The following is a 17,137-nucleotide window of genomic DNA, read 5'->3' on the forward strand; positions in this document are numbered from 1 at the left end:
CTTTACATGCCCGCCCCAGCCACCAGACAACTATCATAGGAAAAGTACATTCGGACTAAACTAGAATACGCCATAAGATAATGAAATCCTCACCACACCTACTTAATAGATTCACTCGAAGCCATCCAGAACCGGGCAGCTCGCTTCATCACCTCACAGTATAAACCTCAGCTCAGCATCACAACCATGAAATCATCTCTCAGCCTCAAATCAATAGTTCTCCGCAGAAATATTGCAATTCTTTGTTTCTTTTATAAATTGTACTTTAATTTTCCAACACTTCGAGAAAACCTGCTACGAGTTCTTTCAATAAATATTTTATTCCGAGTGCGATAGAAGGCTGGAATAACCTTCCCGAGCACATTGTCATTGAGGCTAATCCTTCCAGGTTCAGACAGCTCCTAATCGACCATCTCAACTAAAAATGAAACTTTTCCCTATACCCTGTATGAGTCAACAAGACCTGCAAAACAACCAGCCTGTCCTAACTCTGAGCAAACTGTTTTGTTGTATATTTTACATTATGTCCCAGCTTTACTGTCTGAATTTTTTTACTTCTTTTCTTTTCGATATTTATATTCATGTATGACTGTTAAATACTTCTGTAGCCCCCTTATGTAATCTTAAATACGCTTTATTAAATACGTTAACCATGGCCATGAATTCAGGGAGCCAGGTGCAGAGTAAGTGCCGGCTTCAGGCGCTCAACATAGATAGGGTGGCTGTTACCGAATCACAGACAACTGAGAGAGAATTTAACAGGCTTATTTATACAATGAGAACCCAAACTGTGAACTTCAAGCGTTTTTTAAAGGGTGCCCTGTGCAGCTGCCCCTGGGTAGAGAGTTTACTTTTTTATGATGCTTAATCAGTAATGACTTCGGGTTTAGTGACGTGGGCGGCATTAACTAAATACCTGACAGAGACGTCCACGGCGCATTTTATTCTCTTCCGGGAAGATGGCGACTCGGGAATAATGATGGCAAAAGAAAAGGGAAATAAAAGACACCTCAAAGCCTGACACAAAACTTTATATGCGCCAATAAATAGGATACATCAAAGTTCGCGTATATTTTACAACTTTAGTTACAATGAATAGCAATACGTCAGCGACAATGTGGTCTGAACAACGTTCTAACGCAAATGTGTTACGATATTGCTTAAAAACCTCCAACGAGCATATATCTGCGTATAATATTTCGTTTGGAGTGATCACACAGGCCTTGAACCCGTCGCAGGTTGGCTTTCCCGGTTCTTGGCTACTCGGTCGGCCGAACAAAACTATACACAACTAACTAACAAAATGCTGTAGAACACAACTTGACACGTAGTGCAAACACGTCGCACTTATAGAGGAATTGAATGGGCGACGTTCGTTGAGTTCTGGCCCCCCACACTATACGCATGCTAGCACTTTGTTGACCACGGTGACATCAGATGAATGAGTGACGTCAGTCCCATTGCTGTTGCTGCGTTGGAAGCAAGTTGGCGTCCTTGGCCAGTGCGTAGAAGAGTGAAGACTCTCGTTTCATCAACTCCCTCGGCGAATCACTCTCAGCAATCACTCCGCTGTCCAGGACAATGACCCTGCGTGAGTGGCAGATAAAAATTTGTCAGAAATTATCTCTGTTAACTCGATTATAGTGCGACATCACGAGATTTCTTTTTGCAGCTGGAGATGCTTACATAAAGTATGATGACGTCACATATCCTTGCTATTATTTTTTACCAAACCTAAATGGCAGAGAATTTCTGTTACAATTCTAACACCTTGCGAAAGCAGGGTTGCACGAACATTCTGCGGCCATAGGTGCGGTGCCGTGTAGCTTCAGCTCCGCAAGTGGCGCCGTCTGGGTATACCCGTATCAAATGGCGGAGGTCTAAGCGCGGCCTCCGCGATTAGTTCCGGTGCAAAGGCGTGCTAGGGAGCCACCGCGACAAAAGGCGCAGCTCTAGCCCACCAATTAAGCCTGGTTGCAACGAGCGAAGGCACAGGCTGCGGTGGCTCAGTGATTAGAGAGTATGGCTACTGAAGCGGTGTGCACGGGTTGGTTCCTGACCGGTTGGAATCCGCTCCGATGGATTTTTTTCAGTGTGGGAGTAATGGCCCAAGTACGGTCGAGTAAGATTCTTCTGATGGTGAGCATATGAGTGCTTGCTTTCCTGTTAATATAGGCCGCGCTATCGCAAAGAATGCACTCTATTTTACTCACAGATACGCACGCGCACGCACATGCGCACAAATACATATACTATATACACGCAGATGTTTATCCAACAGTCCCTTGAGCAGTTCGGGGTTTGCAGGATATGTACGCTGTCGTGACGCTGGGGCTACGTCGACCCGGCCTTCACTTGGTAGCGTGCAGAGACTCGGGGTTGAAGTAGGATTGAATCTTCGAAGTTGGTGAAATATGTACAAGCAGGTTTAATGGCACTTTGAGAAACTTATTTACAAGATTATTTACACGAAAAAGAAGGGTACATCAGCAAAATGGCAAGCGTTAAGAGTTCATAGCGAGAAGCGACTGGATGAGCCGTTTACCCAGGGCCCAGAGCGACATTTCGTGCTCTGCAGCGTCCTTAAAAACCCCCTATGTCCAGCCCCTCTCTGAAGATGCTGACCAACCAAATCCAGGGCACGCCCCTCAGGTATCGGCATCCAATCGAACACATCACTGCACTGATGGTCTGAAGCACTGACTGGTCCGGCATTCATTCGTTGGGCGTGATCACTTGTTGGCGGGAAAAGCTTGGGAACGGCGAGGAGAGGAGGTACATTTCTATTCTTCAGCAAAGAAACCACAGGCTGGTTCTGGGGGTTTTACTTCTCAGAAACCCGAGTGCACGTGGCGCCGCATAGGGCTCCCAACATGGTCCCTTTTCGACAATTGCAAATCTTTCCTGCATTCCCGGGAAATCACTTAATGGCCGTATGAGTCATGCTCTTCTCTTGTCCTGCACGTCAGCGGACATGTCACTCTGTCGTCTCCTTTGGATAGGAGGCATTCATCACTGGAGGATAGCACTTCTCGACTGGAAGGGTGAACAAAAGAAAGCACTTCCTGCTATTTCCCGCAGGGGGACGTTTCTTTGTGTTTTTCCAGACGTTCTCTTGACAGGGCCAATTTGGCATTTGCAGGTTGTCCACAAAGCAAAACATGCTTACAAAACAGGATTCCTGGAAACAGGCTCACTTAGAGCCAATGGACCATCACCACATATTCACAAAACTTTTCCATGCCCACAGGCGAACAATAGAGCGCGCAAATGCGGATGCTTGGTCGTAACAGCCTCCTCCCCCGCCAGAAGAGACTCGGAGGGCAGCAGTCCCAGCTGCTGCATGAAGAGACGACTTAATGGCCTGCACGTGAACGCTTGAAGCTCGCTGTTGCTTGTCGCGTTGTCTTGATTGTTGTAGGCCAAATTGCTCGAGCTGTCTGAAACTCAACCACATGTCGAAGCAAGCACTCGGCTCCCGTCTGAAGAGACCAGGTTAAAAGAAAACTGCCATTGTTGTTCGAGAAAAGCCCACTCTCAAGACGTTCAGGACCCACGTATTCCTAGAAAACCAAACGTGCTGCTTTACATAGTCATCTATATTCAAGCGCACGAAAAAAAAAAAAACCTGATTATCAATTTGGATACATGGTGAGGAACATCTCGGACCGCTTAGAAAGAGCGGCTAAGCGCGTCCGCATTCCCATTTAACTTCCCCTTTTTGTATCTTATTTCAAAATTGTACTGCTGTAAAATCAAGCTCCACCTAAGAAGGCGACTGTTCTTCGATGTCGCAGTTTGCAGCCAAGCCAGGGGACAATGGTCCGTCTCTACGGTGAATTTGGCCCCTCCAAGATAGCACTGCAATTTTTGAATGGCCCATACAATGCAAGCGCATTCCTTCTCTGACGCGCAATAAGCCCTCTCTCTAGAACTCAGTTTTCTGCTCAAGTAGAGCACGGGGTGCTCATTACCGTCGTCATCTCTCTGGCAGAGAACAGCACCTAACCCTCGATCACTGGCATCACACTGGACCGTGAATTCTCGGCCATAGTCTGGAGCTCGCAATACCGGACGGCTAATCAGCACAGCCTTCAGGTTTACGAAGGAGGCTTCCTTTTGTTCGTCCCAGACTACATTTGTCGGTTCTGTCTTGCGGAGAGCGTCGGTCAGAGGGCTAGCCAAAGCTGAATAGTTAGGGATGTAGTGATTGTAGTACCCAGTCAGACCCAGGAATGCTCGAATTTCCGTCTTCGTGCTCGGCCGCGGGTAGTCTGCTACCGCAGAAATCTTAATCTCGCTGGGTTTCCTGAAACCTTGACCTACATTGTGACCCAAGTAGTCCACGGTCGCCCTTGCCAGGCAACATTTCTCGGCCTTTACGGTTAGTCCAGCTTGACGCAAAAGGCTCAGTACAGCTCTTAGATGTACCATATGGTCCGCCCATGAGTCGGAAAAAACCGCAATGTCGTCTAAATAAGGCACCGCGAATGTTTCACACCCCTTTAAAACCCTATCCATGAGTCGGGAAAAACAAAATGGAGCATTTTTGAGCCCGAAACTCATCATTGTTGGCTGGTAGCTGCCCGTCGGAGTGACGAAAGCCGCGTATCTGCTGGCGCGTTCAGTGAGCGGTACTTGCCAGTATCCTCGAGTAAGGTCCAGCGTAGTCACATATGCCGCTCTACTGACCTGTTCTACTCTCTCCTCAATATTCGGAATAGGATACACTTGATCCCTGGTGAGAGAATTTAGCTTTCGGTAGTCTACCACAGGCCTAGGGTCTTTACCTGGAGCTTCTACTAAGATCATAGGCGAAGCATAATCGCTTTCCGAGGGTTTTATTACTCCCAATTCCAGCATGCGAGTTACTTCCCTATCCAGAATTTCTCTTTGCCTTGGAGAAAATCGGTAGCACCTTGATCGCACTGGCACGTCTGAAGTCAGCTCAATATCGTGCTCAGTCAAATCAGTTCTGCCTGGCCTGTCCACGAAGCAGGCCTCAAACTCTGTTATTATCTCGCCCAGATCGGACAGCTGGGATTTCTTTAGTTCTCCTCTCTGCTCCGTCTTTTTGAGAAGCTCCTGAGCGTTGCTTCCTTTTCCGCTGAGGCAAATCAAGTTGTCCCCCATCTCCTCGGGAAGGTTTAACGTTAGATTTACCACGGCTTCCCTCTGCACATAAGGCTTCATAAGATTGCAATGATAAATGCGCACTTCTTTACGCCTACCGGGAATTTTCACTGCGTAGTTAGTGTTAGAAAGCTTTGCAACGACTTCAGCCGGTCCTTCCCACTGTACTTCGAGCTTATTCTGCCTTGAACTTCTCAGCAACATCACCTGGTCCCCGATACAAAACGTCCTTTGACGGGCTGACTTATCATAGTACACCTTGGAACGAGCCTGGGCTGACTTCATGCTGGCCTCAACGAGTTCCTTAGTGTTATGTAAGCGATTCAAGAGGTTCAGAATGAATTCTACTACTGTTGGGTCTTCTCCGCGCCCCTCCCAGGCTTCGCGCACCATTCGCAAAGGTGAGCGCAGTGACCTTCCGTACACCAACTCGGCTGGGCTAAATCCAGTGGATTCGTGCGGCACTGACCGCAAAGCGAAAAGCGCTGCAGGCAGGCAGGTATCCCATTCGCGCTTGTTTTCATAGCACAGTCCCCTCAGGACTCGTTTGAGAACAGAGTGCCATCTTTCTACGCTGTTGCTCTGCGGATGATGGATCGAGCTATGCACTACCTTAATGCCGCATCGCTCGAGAAATGAGGTGGTGAGGACACTCGTGAAAACGCTACCCTGATCACTTTGTACCTCGGAAGGGAATCCAACTCGTGCAAACACTGACAGCAGCGAATCCACTACACTCTCGGACGTCACCTCGCGCAGCGGAACAGCCTCTGGAAACTTTGTGGCTGGGCATAACATAGTGAGGATATAACGGTACCCTGACTCGGTCACAGGAAGTGGCCCAACTATATCTATTACTAACCGGTGAAACGGCTCGGTAATGGTTGGTACTAACACCATCGGAGCTTTCCACTTATCTTGCGCCTTTCCAACCCGCTGGCACGTGTCGCATGACCGTACAAAATTTTCCGTGTCCTTAAAACATCCAGGCCAATAGTATTCTTGCAACAGCCTCTGCTTTGTTTTCTTTATTCCAAGGTGACATGACCACGAGCTGCCATGGGAAAGTCGCAGTAAGTCTCCGCGGTACTTTTGGGGAACGACTAATTGGTCCCGCTCTACTCCGCGCTTATCCTTGAATAAGCGATACAGCACTCCCTTTCTCATCTCGAAAGAAATATTGTTTGCTGTCTTAGTGGCGCGGTGGCGCTCTCTTATCTCCTGTATCTTGGGATCATTGGCTTGCTCCATAGCTAAGTCCTCTCGAGTTCCACTTAAAAGTCTCGTGAGATTACTAGACACTGGCGGCAAGAGGTTACTCTCAAGAACGTCCTCATTCCGCGTCTCATCAAGCTCACTTTCAAGTTGACATATCTGAGATGCCTCGCTCTCAAAGTTTTCTGACCTGCTATCTTCCGCATTTACCACTGTTTTAACTGCCGTTTCCTCCACTGTGGATTTTTCTGGAATGAGCAGTGTAGCTAGTTCTCGCGCCTTTGAACGTGTTAAGGCTTGCACAACTCTGTCTCCGAAAAGGATGCCCCTCTTTCGCAGTAGCATGTCCGATTTGTTGGAGAACAAATACGGATAGCACTTAGGAAGCTTTCCTGAAACGGCAGCCTCGGTTGTTAATTCGCCGAAAGGGCCCTCGATGACCACGTTCGCGATCGGCAAGCACACACTCTGTTCCTCAACTACCTGTCGGATCCATGCACACTGTCCTGTATAGTCGGAAGGCGATACATACGCCGGATGGACAACATCCATCGTTGCGGCCGAATCGCGCAGTACCTTGCAAGGCTTCCCGTTGACTACTAGGTCATGCAGGTAGGGTTCTAAAAGCTGCATATTTTCATCGCAGTCCCTGACATACGAGAAAGCAATCTTTTCTTTCCGGCAGTTGACGGCAATGTGACCCTGCTCATTACACCTAAAGCATGTGAGCGGCTTCCTAGCCTCAAGCTTATTCTTTGTGTTCTGCACGTTGGTCACTTCCCCACTTTTCTCACTGCCGTCCTTTCTAGGGAATTTGCCTGAAGAAACCTTCATTTCTTCGTTTCCAACTCTAGCAAAGTGCCTTTCCTGACGGTTTTTCACACTGAACTTGGGATTGCGGGGCCTATCCACTGCTGGGTTGCTGAATTGTCGGCGCGAAGCATACTCCTCAATAAGTTCGGCAGCTTCAGTTGCCGACTTAATTTCGCCTCGGTCCTGTAACCAATTTCTTTCTTTTTCTGGGAGGCAGTTATAAAACTGCTCCAAAAGAATTTGCTCGACTACAGCGTCCCTATCACTGTAGGAATCTGTGCTCTTTAGCCACTCGCCCAAATTAACTCTTAAATTGTACAGGAATTCAGGGTAACTCTCGTCCCTGGACTTAGTAGCTTTCCGAAAACGTTGTCTGAACGCCTCGGCGCTAAGCCTATACTTTCTCAGAAGGCAAGCTTTGACCTTCTCGTAGTTGTCCGCGTCCTCCTTGCTTAGCCGCGCGACAACCTCCGCTGCCTCGCAGGGCAGAACCGTCAATAATCTCTGAGACCAAGTGTCTCGCTGGAAGGACAGTTTTTCGCAGGTTCGCTCAAAGTTAGCCAGATACAGACCGATATCCCCTGATATCACATATGGCTGCATGTACTTTGACATCTTGAAATCTGCCTCCTTGTTGAGAAGAGGTACCGCTAGCTGGGGACAATTGCCCGACCTCTTGCTCAACTCTAGTTCTAATTTCCGGAGCTCAATTTCTTGGTCCAGCTTTTTTGCTTCTCTTTCACGCTTCTTTTCCTCTTTTTCCCACTCACGTTCGCGCTCCCTTTCCTCTTTTTCCCTCTCAAGTTCACGCTCACGCCTCTTTTCCTCTTTTTCCCGCTCTTTCTGCTCTTTTTCCCGCTCCTTTTCCTCTTTTTCCCGCTCTTTCTGCTGTCTGAGCTGTTCCTTTTTTTGACCGATGAGGTTCCATGCTTCACTGAGCTCCTCATCATCGGCTCCCAAATCTGTGATTGCCTTTATAATCAAAGGTTTTCGTGCCAAACCACTTGTATCAATTCCCAATTCCTCACACAATTGCAACAGTTCCGGTTTCTGCAGCTTTTGTAGGTCCATGATCGCTCCGAGTGTCGGCTACTTCCAAAACAACAGTGCAAACTACCAAACCTAAAGGCGTTTCCACACTCTCTTTACCAGTTCTAAAATCTAACCCTGTTCTAGAACCTGGTCCACATCAGAAGAAAAGCCAAGCACTCACCCACACATGCGATCGATGTTCCGAGCTGCCCACTTGTTGGCCGATTGTTGCGCCTGCTTGTTGCTTGAGATGCCACCTCCGATCACAAGGTGTTGTGGCTTGTAGCTTCAGATCCACCTCCAATCACCAGATGTTGTGGCTTGTAGATTCAGATCCCAACGCTGGGCACCAGTCGTTGTGCTTGTAGATTCAGATCCCACCGCTGATCACCAGTTGTCGTGACGCTGGGGCTACGTCGACCCGGCCTTCACTTGGTAGCGTGCAGAGACTCGGGGTTGAAGTAGGATTGAATCTTCGAAGTTGGTGAAATATGTACAAGCAGGTTTAATGGCACTTTGAGAAACTTATTTACAAGATTATTTACACGAAAAAGAAGGGTACATCAGCAAAATGGCAAGCGTTAAGAGTTCATAGCGAGAAGCGACTGGATGAGCCGTTTACCCAGGGCCCAGAGCGACATTTCGTGCTCTGCAGCGTCCTTAAAAACCCCCTATGTCCAGCCCCTCTCTGAAGATGCTGACCAACCAAATCCAGGGCACGCCCCTCAGGTATCGGCATCCAATCGAACACATCACTGCACTGATGGTCTGAAGCACTGACTGGTCCGGCATTCATTCGTTGGGCGTGATCACTTGTTGGCGGGAAAAGCTTGGGAACGGCGAGGAGAGGAGGTACATTTCTATTCTTCAGCAAAGAAACCACAGGCTGGTTCTGGGGGTTTTACTTCTCAGAAACCCGAGTGCACGTGGCGCCGCATAGGGCTCCCAACATGGTCCCTTTTCGACAATTGCAAATCTTTCCTGCATTCCCGGGAAATCACTTAATGGCCGTATGAGTCATGCTCTTCTCTTGTCCTGCACGTCAGCGGACATGTCACTCTGTCGTCTCCTTTGGATAGGAGGCATTCATCACTGGAGGATAGCACTTCTCGACTGGAAGGGTGAACAAAAGAAAGCACTTCCTGCTATTTCCCGCAGGGGGACGTTTCTTTGTGTTTTTCCAGACGTTCTCTTGACAGGGCCAATTTGGCATTTGCAGGTTGTCCACAAAGCAAAACATGCTTACAAAACAGGATTCCTGGAAACAGGCTCACTTAGAGCCAATGGACCATCACCACATATTCACAAAACTTTTCCATGCCCACAGGCGAACAATAGAGCGCGCAAATGCGGATGCTTGGTCGTAACAACGCATGGAATAACAAGTTCTTTTTTGGTCACATCACTTACATATTGTTCCATTTGCTCCACTTAGCATTTTAGAGGAATGAAAGTGGAATTTCACCTATAGATCTTTGCCACTCAGGTGACTATACTAACCCCCGACTGACACCGGAAGTCGTTTGCTCTAGTCAGTGTTACGTGTGGCGACCAGGACAACTGTGCTGAGTTGTGCTGCTTCCTGCTCATGAGATAATTAGCCTTTGTCATAGCTTGAGGGTGCATCGCTCTCTTGTGACATTTGTAAAAGTCCTGAACTTTGGAAGCGGATATTTAAAGTTCTTACGCGCAAGATACGTTTAGAAGACTGAGAACCCATAACGACGCACAAAACGCAGCCTATAAACAAAGCATCTTGGGCAATAAACCTTTGATAAAGATCCTGTTTGTCATCCTAACGCAGCAGCAGCACCGCTGCGTTGGTTACCTTGACCGTCACTGTGATTGCAACGTATTATTCGTAACAATGACAGAGTGTATGTATAAGCCGCCTGGCCAGTCTCTGTCCAAAGGCAGATATTATAACTGTACAGTGTAAGGACACATATTCTTGCACCTAAGTTGGCTATCATCAGGCCCATGAATGCAGAAGTGGTCGACTGACATCTATACGAAACATGCTAGGCAGACAACCTTGTGGTATTCAAACTGATATCTTGGGTGGATGATCTCATTCTAAAATATCGATCATATGTGAAGTGAAAGGTTCGGAGGGAAAAATTAGGACGCATGCTTCATGCATTTACGCCGTGTGCTAAAAAATGCTGGTTTCGCTCATGGTTTAGGTTAAAGTGTAAGGTTATATAAAACGTTAAGGGAAGATAAAATGTTACGTCATGGCCACTCATAATTCAGTCATAGGATATGGTGTGCAGGTCGTAGATTGAAGTATACCTATACAAGAATACATGACTGTGACGTCACGAAACAGCTCAGCCAATCATAGCGGTGGCACAGGATGTTCGCCACTGTGTGTATGAAAAAAGCTGCCCGACCTGCCAGCTCATTTCCAACCCAGTCATTTCATCTGGTCTCGTGACGTCACAGAACGCGCCGATCAATCTGCGCACGGCCTTGCCCCCTGCCATCTACCTTTATCGATATGTATGTTCGTGCCTGCTTAGGCTGTTTGGGTTGGTTGTAATGCCAACGACCAAAGACGTCATGCGCGTTAATTACGTCATGAAATAGCTTAGCTAATACAAACGACTGCACGCGCGATTCCGATGAACGGCTTGGGGGATCCTGCGAGTGTAATAATCAGCACAATAAAAAGTTCTAGTTTCTTGAGACGTGTTATTACGTGATGTTATTCTTGTCACCGGACAGAACGTTTGTTATTTGTTGTCAGCATTTGCAGCAAAGAGGGGTGGCTCCATACGCGATTAGTGGAATAATGACCGCGTTTGGGCGAGTTATTTCACCATGTTGATCGCGAAACCGCAATGAAAGATAACGACTGCAGCAAGTAATCACCAGTACGCTCTATCTCCAAAGCCTCAACCAAAAATGGTTTGCCTTCGGAGATGGCGCGAACTGGCGATGATAGCGTAAGTGCAGCTTCGATTCTGTGATTAGAAAAAAAGACAGAATATGTAACATCATTTAGGTGTGCAGCTCAAGAAAGTATTTTTCATCATTATAATCCCCGCCGTAGCGGTGCAGTGGTTAGGGCGCTCGACTACTGTTCCCAAGGTTGCGGGATCGAATCCCGGCTGCGGTATATCCGCTTTTCGATAGAGACGAAAAGCAAGGCGGCCGTGCGCTGTGCGATGTCAGTGCATATTAAAGAACTCCAGGCGGTCAAAATTCTCAGAGCCCTCCACTACGTCGTTTCTCATAGTCTAAGTCGCTTTTGTACGTAAAACCCCATAAAGTAATCATTACTCTGCGGGAATAGCTCTGACGCATGCGCAGGCGACCTCAATAGTATTAAGTTCCACCTCTCGCATTACATAGTCAGTTGGAAGTAAGCCTGCGTCTGCCCTTTGCTGTAGTCCTTGTCTTTCCGTGCGCCTTCAGGATCAACGCAATTAGTGGCCAGTGCGCACTGGGCAAGGCACCAGCTTGAACGGAGTTTCGTAAGAAGTTATAATGTGAAACAACTTTTGGCAAATTTCCCGATACCTGTCGTAGTCGAGGATGGTGTTGAGGCGATGCGCGATGGTGATGATGGTGCAGTCGGCGAACTCCCTTCGTATGGTCGCCTGGATGAGGTCATCCGTCTCCATGTCCACGGCGGCCGTCGCTTCATCCAGGATCAGGATACGCGACTTGCGAAGCAGAGCTCGGGCGAGGCACACCAGCTGTCGTTGCCCAACACTGCGAGGGTTAAACGGGCGTCAAAAAGGAGAAGCCGGCAAAGATGAGACAAAAAGGGTGGAAAAGGTAAATAGAAGTAGGAGGAGCCTACGACAGAAAAGTTGAGAGGGGAGTGAAAGGTGAGAACAAGAGCGTCAGAAAAAAACGGTTGAAGGGCTGAAAGTAGGATAAACGGAGTGTGTTGCCACTCCATTCGTTTTCTGCCGCTGTTTTTTCCAATGCTTTCCACTTCTTAGCAAGCGAATGCTTTATAAGAGTCGATATTAAGAACTCTCAACAGCTTATGCGGTTTCACTACATAAACTTAGAAGCCCTGAATACTTCCTTTGCTCAAGAAAGTATTGAAGGCAGTCTTGTAATTTTTGAACCGTTTAGCAGCTCTACTAGAAAGGAGGCATTCAGAGAGACGTCTACACCTCAACATGTGTCTAGTGGCCATAACATAACGATATGTATATGGTTGCCTAAATCAGGAAAGAAATCGAAGGCAGCAGTTCGCAGTAAGTGTTATGCAATAGTGCATAATAATAACATTGTGGCATCCGTAACAAGGAACAGAGTAAAGAAAGCTTTAGAAACTATGGTTGGTTGGTTGGTTTGTGGGGTTTAACGTCCCAAAGCAACTCAGGCTATGAGAGACGCCGTAGTGGAGGACTCCGGAAATTTCGACCACCTGGGGTTCTTTAACGTGCACTGACATCGCACAGCACACGGACGCCTTGCTTTTCGCCTCCACCGAAAAGCTGCCGCCGAGGCCGGGATTCGATCCCGCGTCCTTGGGAACAGTAGTCGAGCGTCGTAACCACTGCGCCACCCCGGCGGGTCTTTAGAGAAAGGGAAAAAGCAACTGGGGAAGATCAGGTAACTGCCAATTTGTTCAAGGACGGGGAGCGGGATATAATGTCAGAAACGCTCACCATCCTCTATAAACAACGCTTCATGATAGTGACTGCACGGATACTTTGCGAGAGCGTTGATACTGTTTTAATCCATGAGAAAGGGGATGTCAAGGACTAATTACAGACCAATCAGCTTACTATCCCTGCCTACATAGTATTTACGAAATTAATCGGTAACGGAATGAAAGCAACCTTAGATTCCAACCAGAGGACCAGGCGGACTTTCTTAAACGCTGCAGTACAGTATAATATGCCCATGCCATCAATTGGGGAAAATAAAAGTGCTCGGAATATACCCAGTTCCCATTTATAGCTTTCACTCATTATAAAAAAAAAGCATTTCACTCAGTCGAATCCTCAGCAGTCATGGGAAATTGTGCAATCAGTGTATAGTGGAGCCATATGTTAAAGTACAAGCGAATATTTATAGTGGCTGCAGAGAAACCATAATTCACAATAAAAAAAATTAATGAAATATAAAAATTAAATACTGCAGAATCTACATTGAAGTAATTTGAAAGCACGGATGCTGCTGTTGGTTGCTTTGGTTGCCTCTAGTAGCTTAATTCATTTCTTGTTTGCCCATTTTAGTCTTTGGTACTTTCAAATTGCGCGCCAATCCCTTCCTATGACCTTTTTCAGCTCTACTTCCTGTTGCGTGACGTCACATCCTCTACCTCATATTAATTAACTTCTTATTTACCCCTTTTAGTCTTTGGCACTTTCAAATTGGGCGCCAATCCCTGCCTATGCCCTTTTCACTTCGGTTGCGTGACGTCACAACCACTGCGGCACCCGTTTCTCTCTTTCCGTTTTCACTCCTACCTTCCTCCCTTCCCTTACGGCGCGGTTCAGGTGTCCACAGAACAAGTGTGGCAGATACTGCGCCTTTCCTTACCTGTGAAGCAGTTATTCTAATTAATTACCTAATAATTATTTTTTGCAGCTACATTACGTAAGCCTCTATCGATTGACACCACTCATTAATCTCTATCGCTTCTCAATTATCCGCAAATGCTGCGGACACGATTTTGCGGACGCAGTCTGCTGACACGGTCTGCGGACACGGTCTGCGGACAGAACTCTGTGAACATAGCGAAGTAACGCTTTCGCGTTAATAAAGAAAGGTATTATAGGCAAGGAGATACGATCTGTGTAGTATCTCTGTAGACCGCTTTCTTTGAGGTATTCAGAGCACTGGATTGGAAATAGGGATGAGCTTTAATGAGGAATACATCAGTAATGTGAGATTTGCTGATGACACTGTCTCTCTGAGCAGCTCAGATGATGAACTGCAAAGGATGATTAATCATACAGATGGGCAAATCAGAACAATAGGCCTAAATTAATATGCAAAAGAGTGAAATAATGTTCTGTCAGTTTACGACTGGTAGCGAGGCGCTGGAAATTGTAACCGAATATGTCCACTTAGGACAAGTAATAACTGTAGATCCGGATACTTAAAGGTAAATAACCAGAAGACTCAGACTGAGTTAGTGCGCATTCGGCAAGTGCTGTCAGGTCATAGATGGCCCATTACCAATATGCCTCAAGAGGAAAATGTATATCAGCTACATTTCGCCGGTACTTCCCAATCGTTGAGAAACGTGGAGGCTAATGAACAGAATTTGACTTAAATCGAGGACCACTCAGAGAGCTATGGAACAAAAACTGTTAAATTTAACGTTATTAAACAGGAAGCATGCCGAATGGCAAGGGGACAATCGCGGGTTAATGATATTCTAATAGAACTCAATAAGAAAAAACGGGCATGACCAGGGCATGTCAATCGAAGAGAAGATAACCGCTGATTTCCAAGGGTGACAGAATAGTTTCCAAGGGAAGACAAACGTAGTGCGGGCGACGAAAAGATAAGCACAGGTGGATGAGATTACGAAGTTTGCTACGATCAAATGGATGCAGCTGGGATAGGACCGGGTAATTGGAGAGATAAGGGAGAGGCCAGTGCCATGCAGTGAGAGTAGTTAGGCTGGTTATGACGAATTGACTAGCGTTTGCTATAGCGTATTTTGTGCACTGTGTGAGGTAAATACGGGACAGTGGCTTCTGCGCACTGTACGAACCTTACTTGGTGGCCTGGGGCGGTGTGCGACCCAGGGAAGAGATTCCATTACATCACAACCAATTCTTTTTTCTTTTAGGTGGCGTTATTAAGTGTTACGTCGCAACCACATCATGACTTCTCTCTCAATAGCAATTTTGATGCCCAGAATGACCCCGAATTTTTCACCGATTGGGACATCGAACGCTTGTAGCATTTATAACACTTAAACAAGCATGTATTTCATTTCATTGATTCTACCTTCAGGTTTTTCGCACTGTAGAGGAGGTGAGGGCAGGGAAACAAAAGACAAGTACAAGAGGAAGCGTGATACAATACTATATAATGCTGTAGAATATAGCTCAACACAAAACTCCGTAAAGAGCCGTCTTCGTGCACTTATAATGTAAGCTTGGGTGAGGCGAATCATGTTTCGCTCGCGTAAGCCAGATCGGTGGTTGGCTATGCGGCGAATCAGTCGGGTGGTCTGTTGACTTTGTGTATAGAGAGCTTTTATGACTTCTCCGTGCGCACCATGGGAGTGAAGAACTAGACCCAGCACAAGGATTTTGGATACTAGACACCCTGTAATTTATTATTATTATTATTATTATTGTTAAGATCCAGCTACTTGAATGATCCATGTAAACATACGGCTTATGTAATTATCTGTACTCCCCTGTAGCACAGATTCCTCACTTCATTAACTGTATTAAACCCAGCTACAAGTTATTTTAGATGCCCTGGCATAAATTCAATCATTGAAAATTTTAAATTAAAGGTCTGCGTATTCAAGAAGTAAAGATTCTAAAGTGTGAATTACATAAAATGAAAAGCAAAAATTGAGTTGTCAGAAGTGGGATTCGAACCCACGCCCGGAAGACCGGACTGCGACCTGAACGCAGCGCCTTGGACCGCTCGGCCATCCTGACACAAGTACGGCTGCAAAGTTGGAAGTAGGTGAAGAAATTCTTGAGAATAAAGCGTATGACATTGAGTAAGCTCGGTAGCCATCATACCTCGGTGCTGGTTAGGAGTGAAACCCTTCTATGACCTTAGGATGGGCGGTGACGTGACGCGAGGGCCGTTGTGTTACAAGATGTTAATCACGACGGAATATGGATGTCTTTCAAATCCTATTAGCTTATTCCGGTAATCCGCCTACTCCGGCATGACACCTCTGATGTCACATCTGCCGTGTCCTGAGACATGAAATTGTCCTAAGCGACAAGTTGCTGTCTTCTCTCAGAAGATCAGTACATTGCCATGGCAGATCACAAAAACCGCTTAAGTGGCTTTAGAAAGCTACACACTGCCGTCTCTCGCAACTTTGAAGACGTTGCACGTGTCAACCACGTGCCACACCTCCTTGAAGTTGTTACTCACCCTTTGTGTGCTTTGCTCTTCATGTCCTGATCCCGTTAGCTTCCACTTGCTTAAACCCTTATTGCCTTGGTCTGCTTTTTTCTCAATCTATATGTCTAAAAAACTGGCCTCCTCGATGGCTCTTATATCAACTATCAAAACGTTTAAACTAAAGTAACCGCGGGAAGATGTCAATATTTGACTATGTGAGCGCCGTTATTCAGTACGCGGGACTAAAATACACACATTTCTCATTCTATTACAATGTGTATGGCCTGTTCGAAAACATGTCTTGGGGCGCCATCATTTTGGACACAGCACGGTGCTCATTGAGTACAAGAAAGCGCTGAAGGGCTGACTCCCCTTACGCGCTCTCCACAATCCAAAAATACCAGTTTCTCCAATATTTTAATATCTTGCTCTATTCCCATTCGTTATTGGTTAGAAAGGGCCTTGCGTAGTCAAGTCGGTATAGCGGGCCTGGCTTTACTGAGGTGGGCAACTTTATGAAGTTTTCTTGAAATCTAATAAGGTTGCCCACCTCTGTTCAACAGTATGTCATGGTTCCCGATGCTGTGAAGCTATAAATGAAGCTCGGAGGACTCTTTCTTCATTTGCCATCGAAAGCTACAGTTGCGCAGCGCATTGGCAACCGCCCAATGTCGTTTTGTTGCGTCAGGTTAAGTTAAAGTTAAATTGGTTCACAGGAAGGGAAAGGCGCAGTAACTGTCACACTTGCTCTGTGGACACCCGAACCGCGCCGTAAGGGAAGGGAGGGAGGTGGGAATGAAAGTGGAAAGAGAGAAAGAGGAGCCGTAGTGGAGGGCTACGGAGTAATTTCGACCACCTGGGGATCTTTAACGTGCGCTGACATCGCACAGCACACGGACGCCAC

At 46.7% G+C, this 17,137-nt stretch overlaps 1 protein-coding gene and 1 non-coding gene across 2 annotated transcripts; both read right to left on the minus strand.

Moving 5' to 3' along the window:
• Window positions 1-1,021: 1,021 nt before the first annotated feature.
• LOC146173674 (ATP-binding cassette sub-family C member 3-like) lies at window positions 1,022-16,286 on the minus strand. Its single transcript, XM_084585241.1, has 3 exons — window positions 16,264-16,286; window positions 11,722-11,916; window positions 1,022-1,587 (listed from the first exon to the last, which is right to left on the minus strand). The coding sequence occupies exons 1-3, from the start codon at window positions 16,284-16,286 to the stop codon at window positions 1,452-1,454; spliced, it is 354 nt and encodes a 117-aa protein (XP_084441367.1). The 3' UTR covers window positions 1,022-1,451.
• Window positions 15,726-15,809, minus strand: TRNAL-CAG (transfer RNA leucine (anticodon CAG)). Its single transcript has one exon. It is a non-coding gene; the product is annotated as a tRNA-Leu (tRNA).
• Window positions 16,287-17,137: the final 851 nt, after the last annotated feature.

Source organism: Amblyomma maculatum, chromosome 11, assembly GCF_055883805.1.
Source record: "Amblyomma maculatum isolate TAMU_Amacu chromosome 11, ASM5588380v1, whole genome shotgun sequence".
Classification (NCBI taxonomy): Eukaryota; Metazoa; Arthropoda; class Arachnida; order Ixodida; family Ixodidae; genus Amblyomma; species Amblyomma maculatum.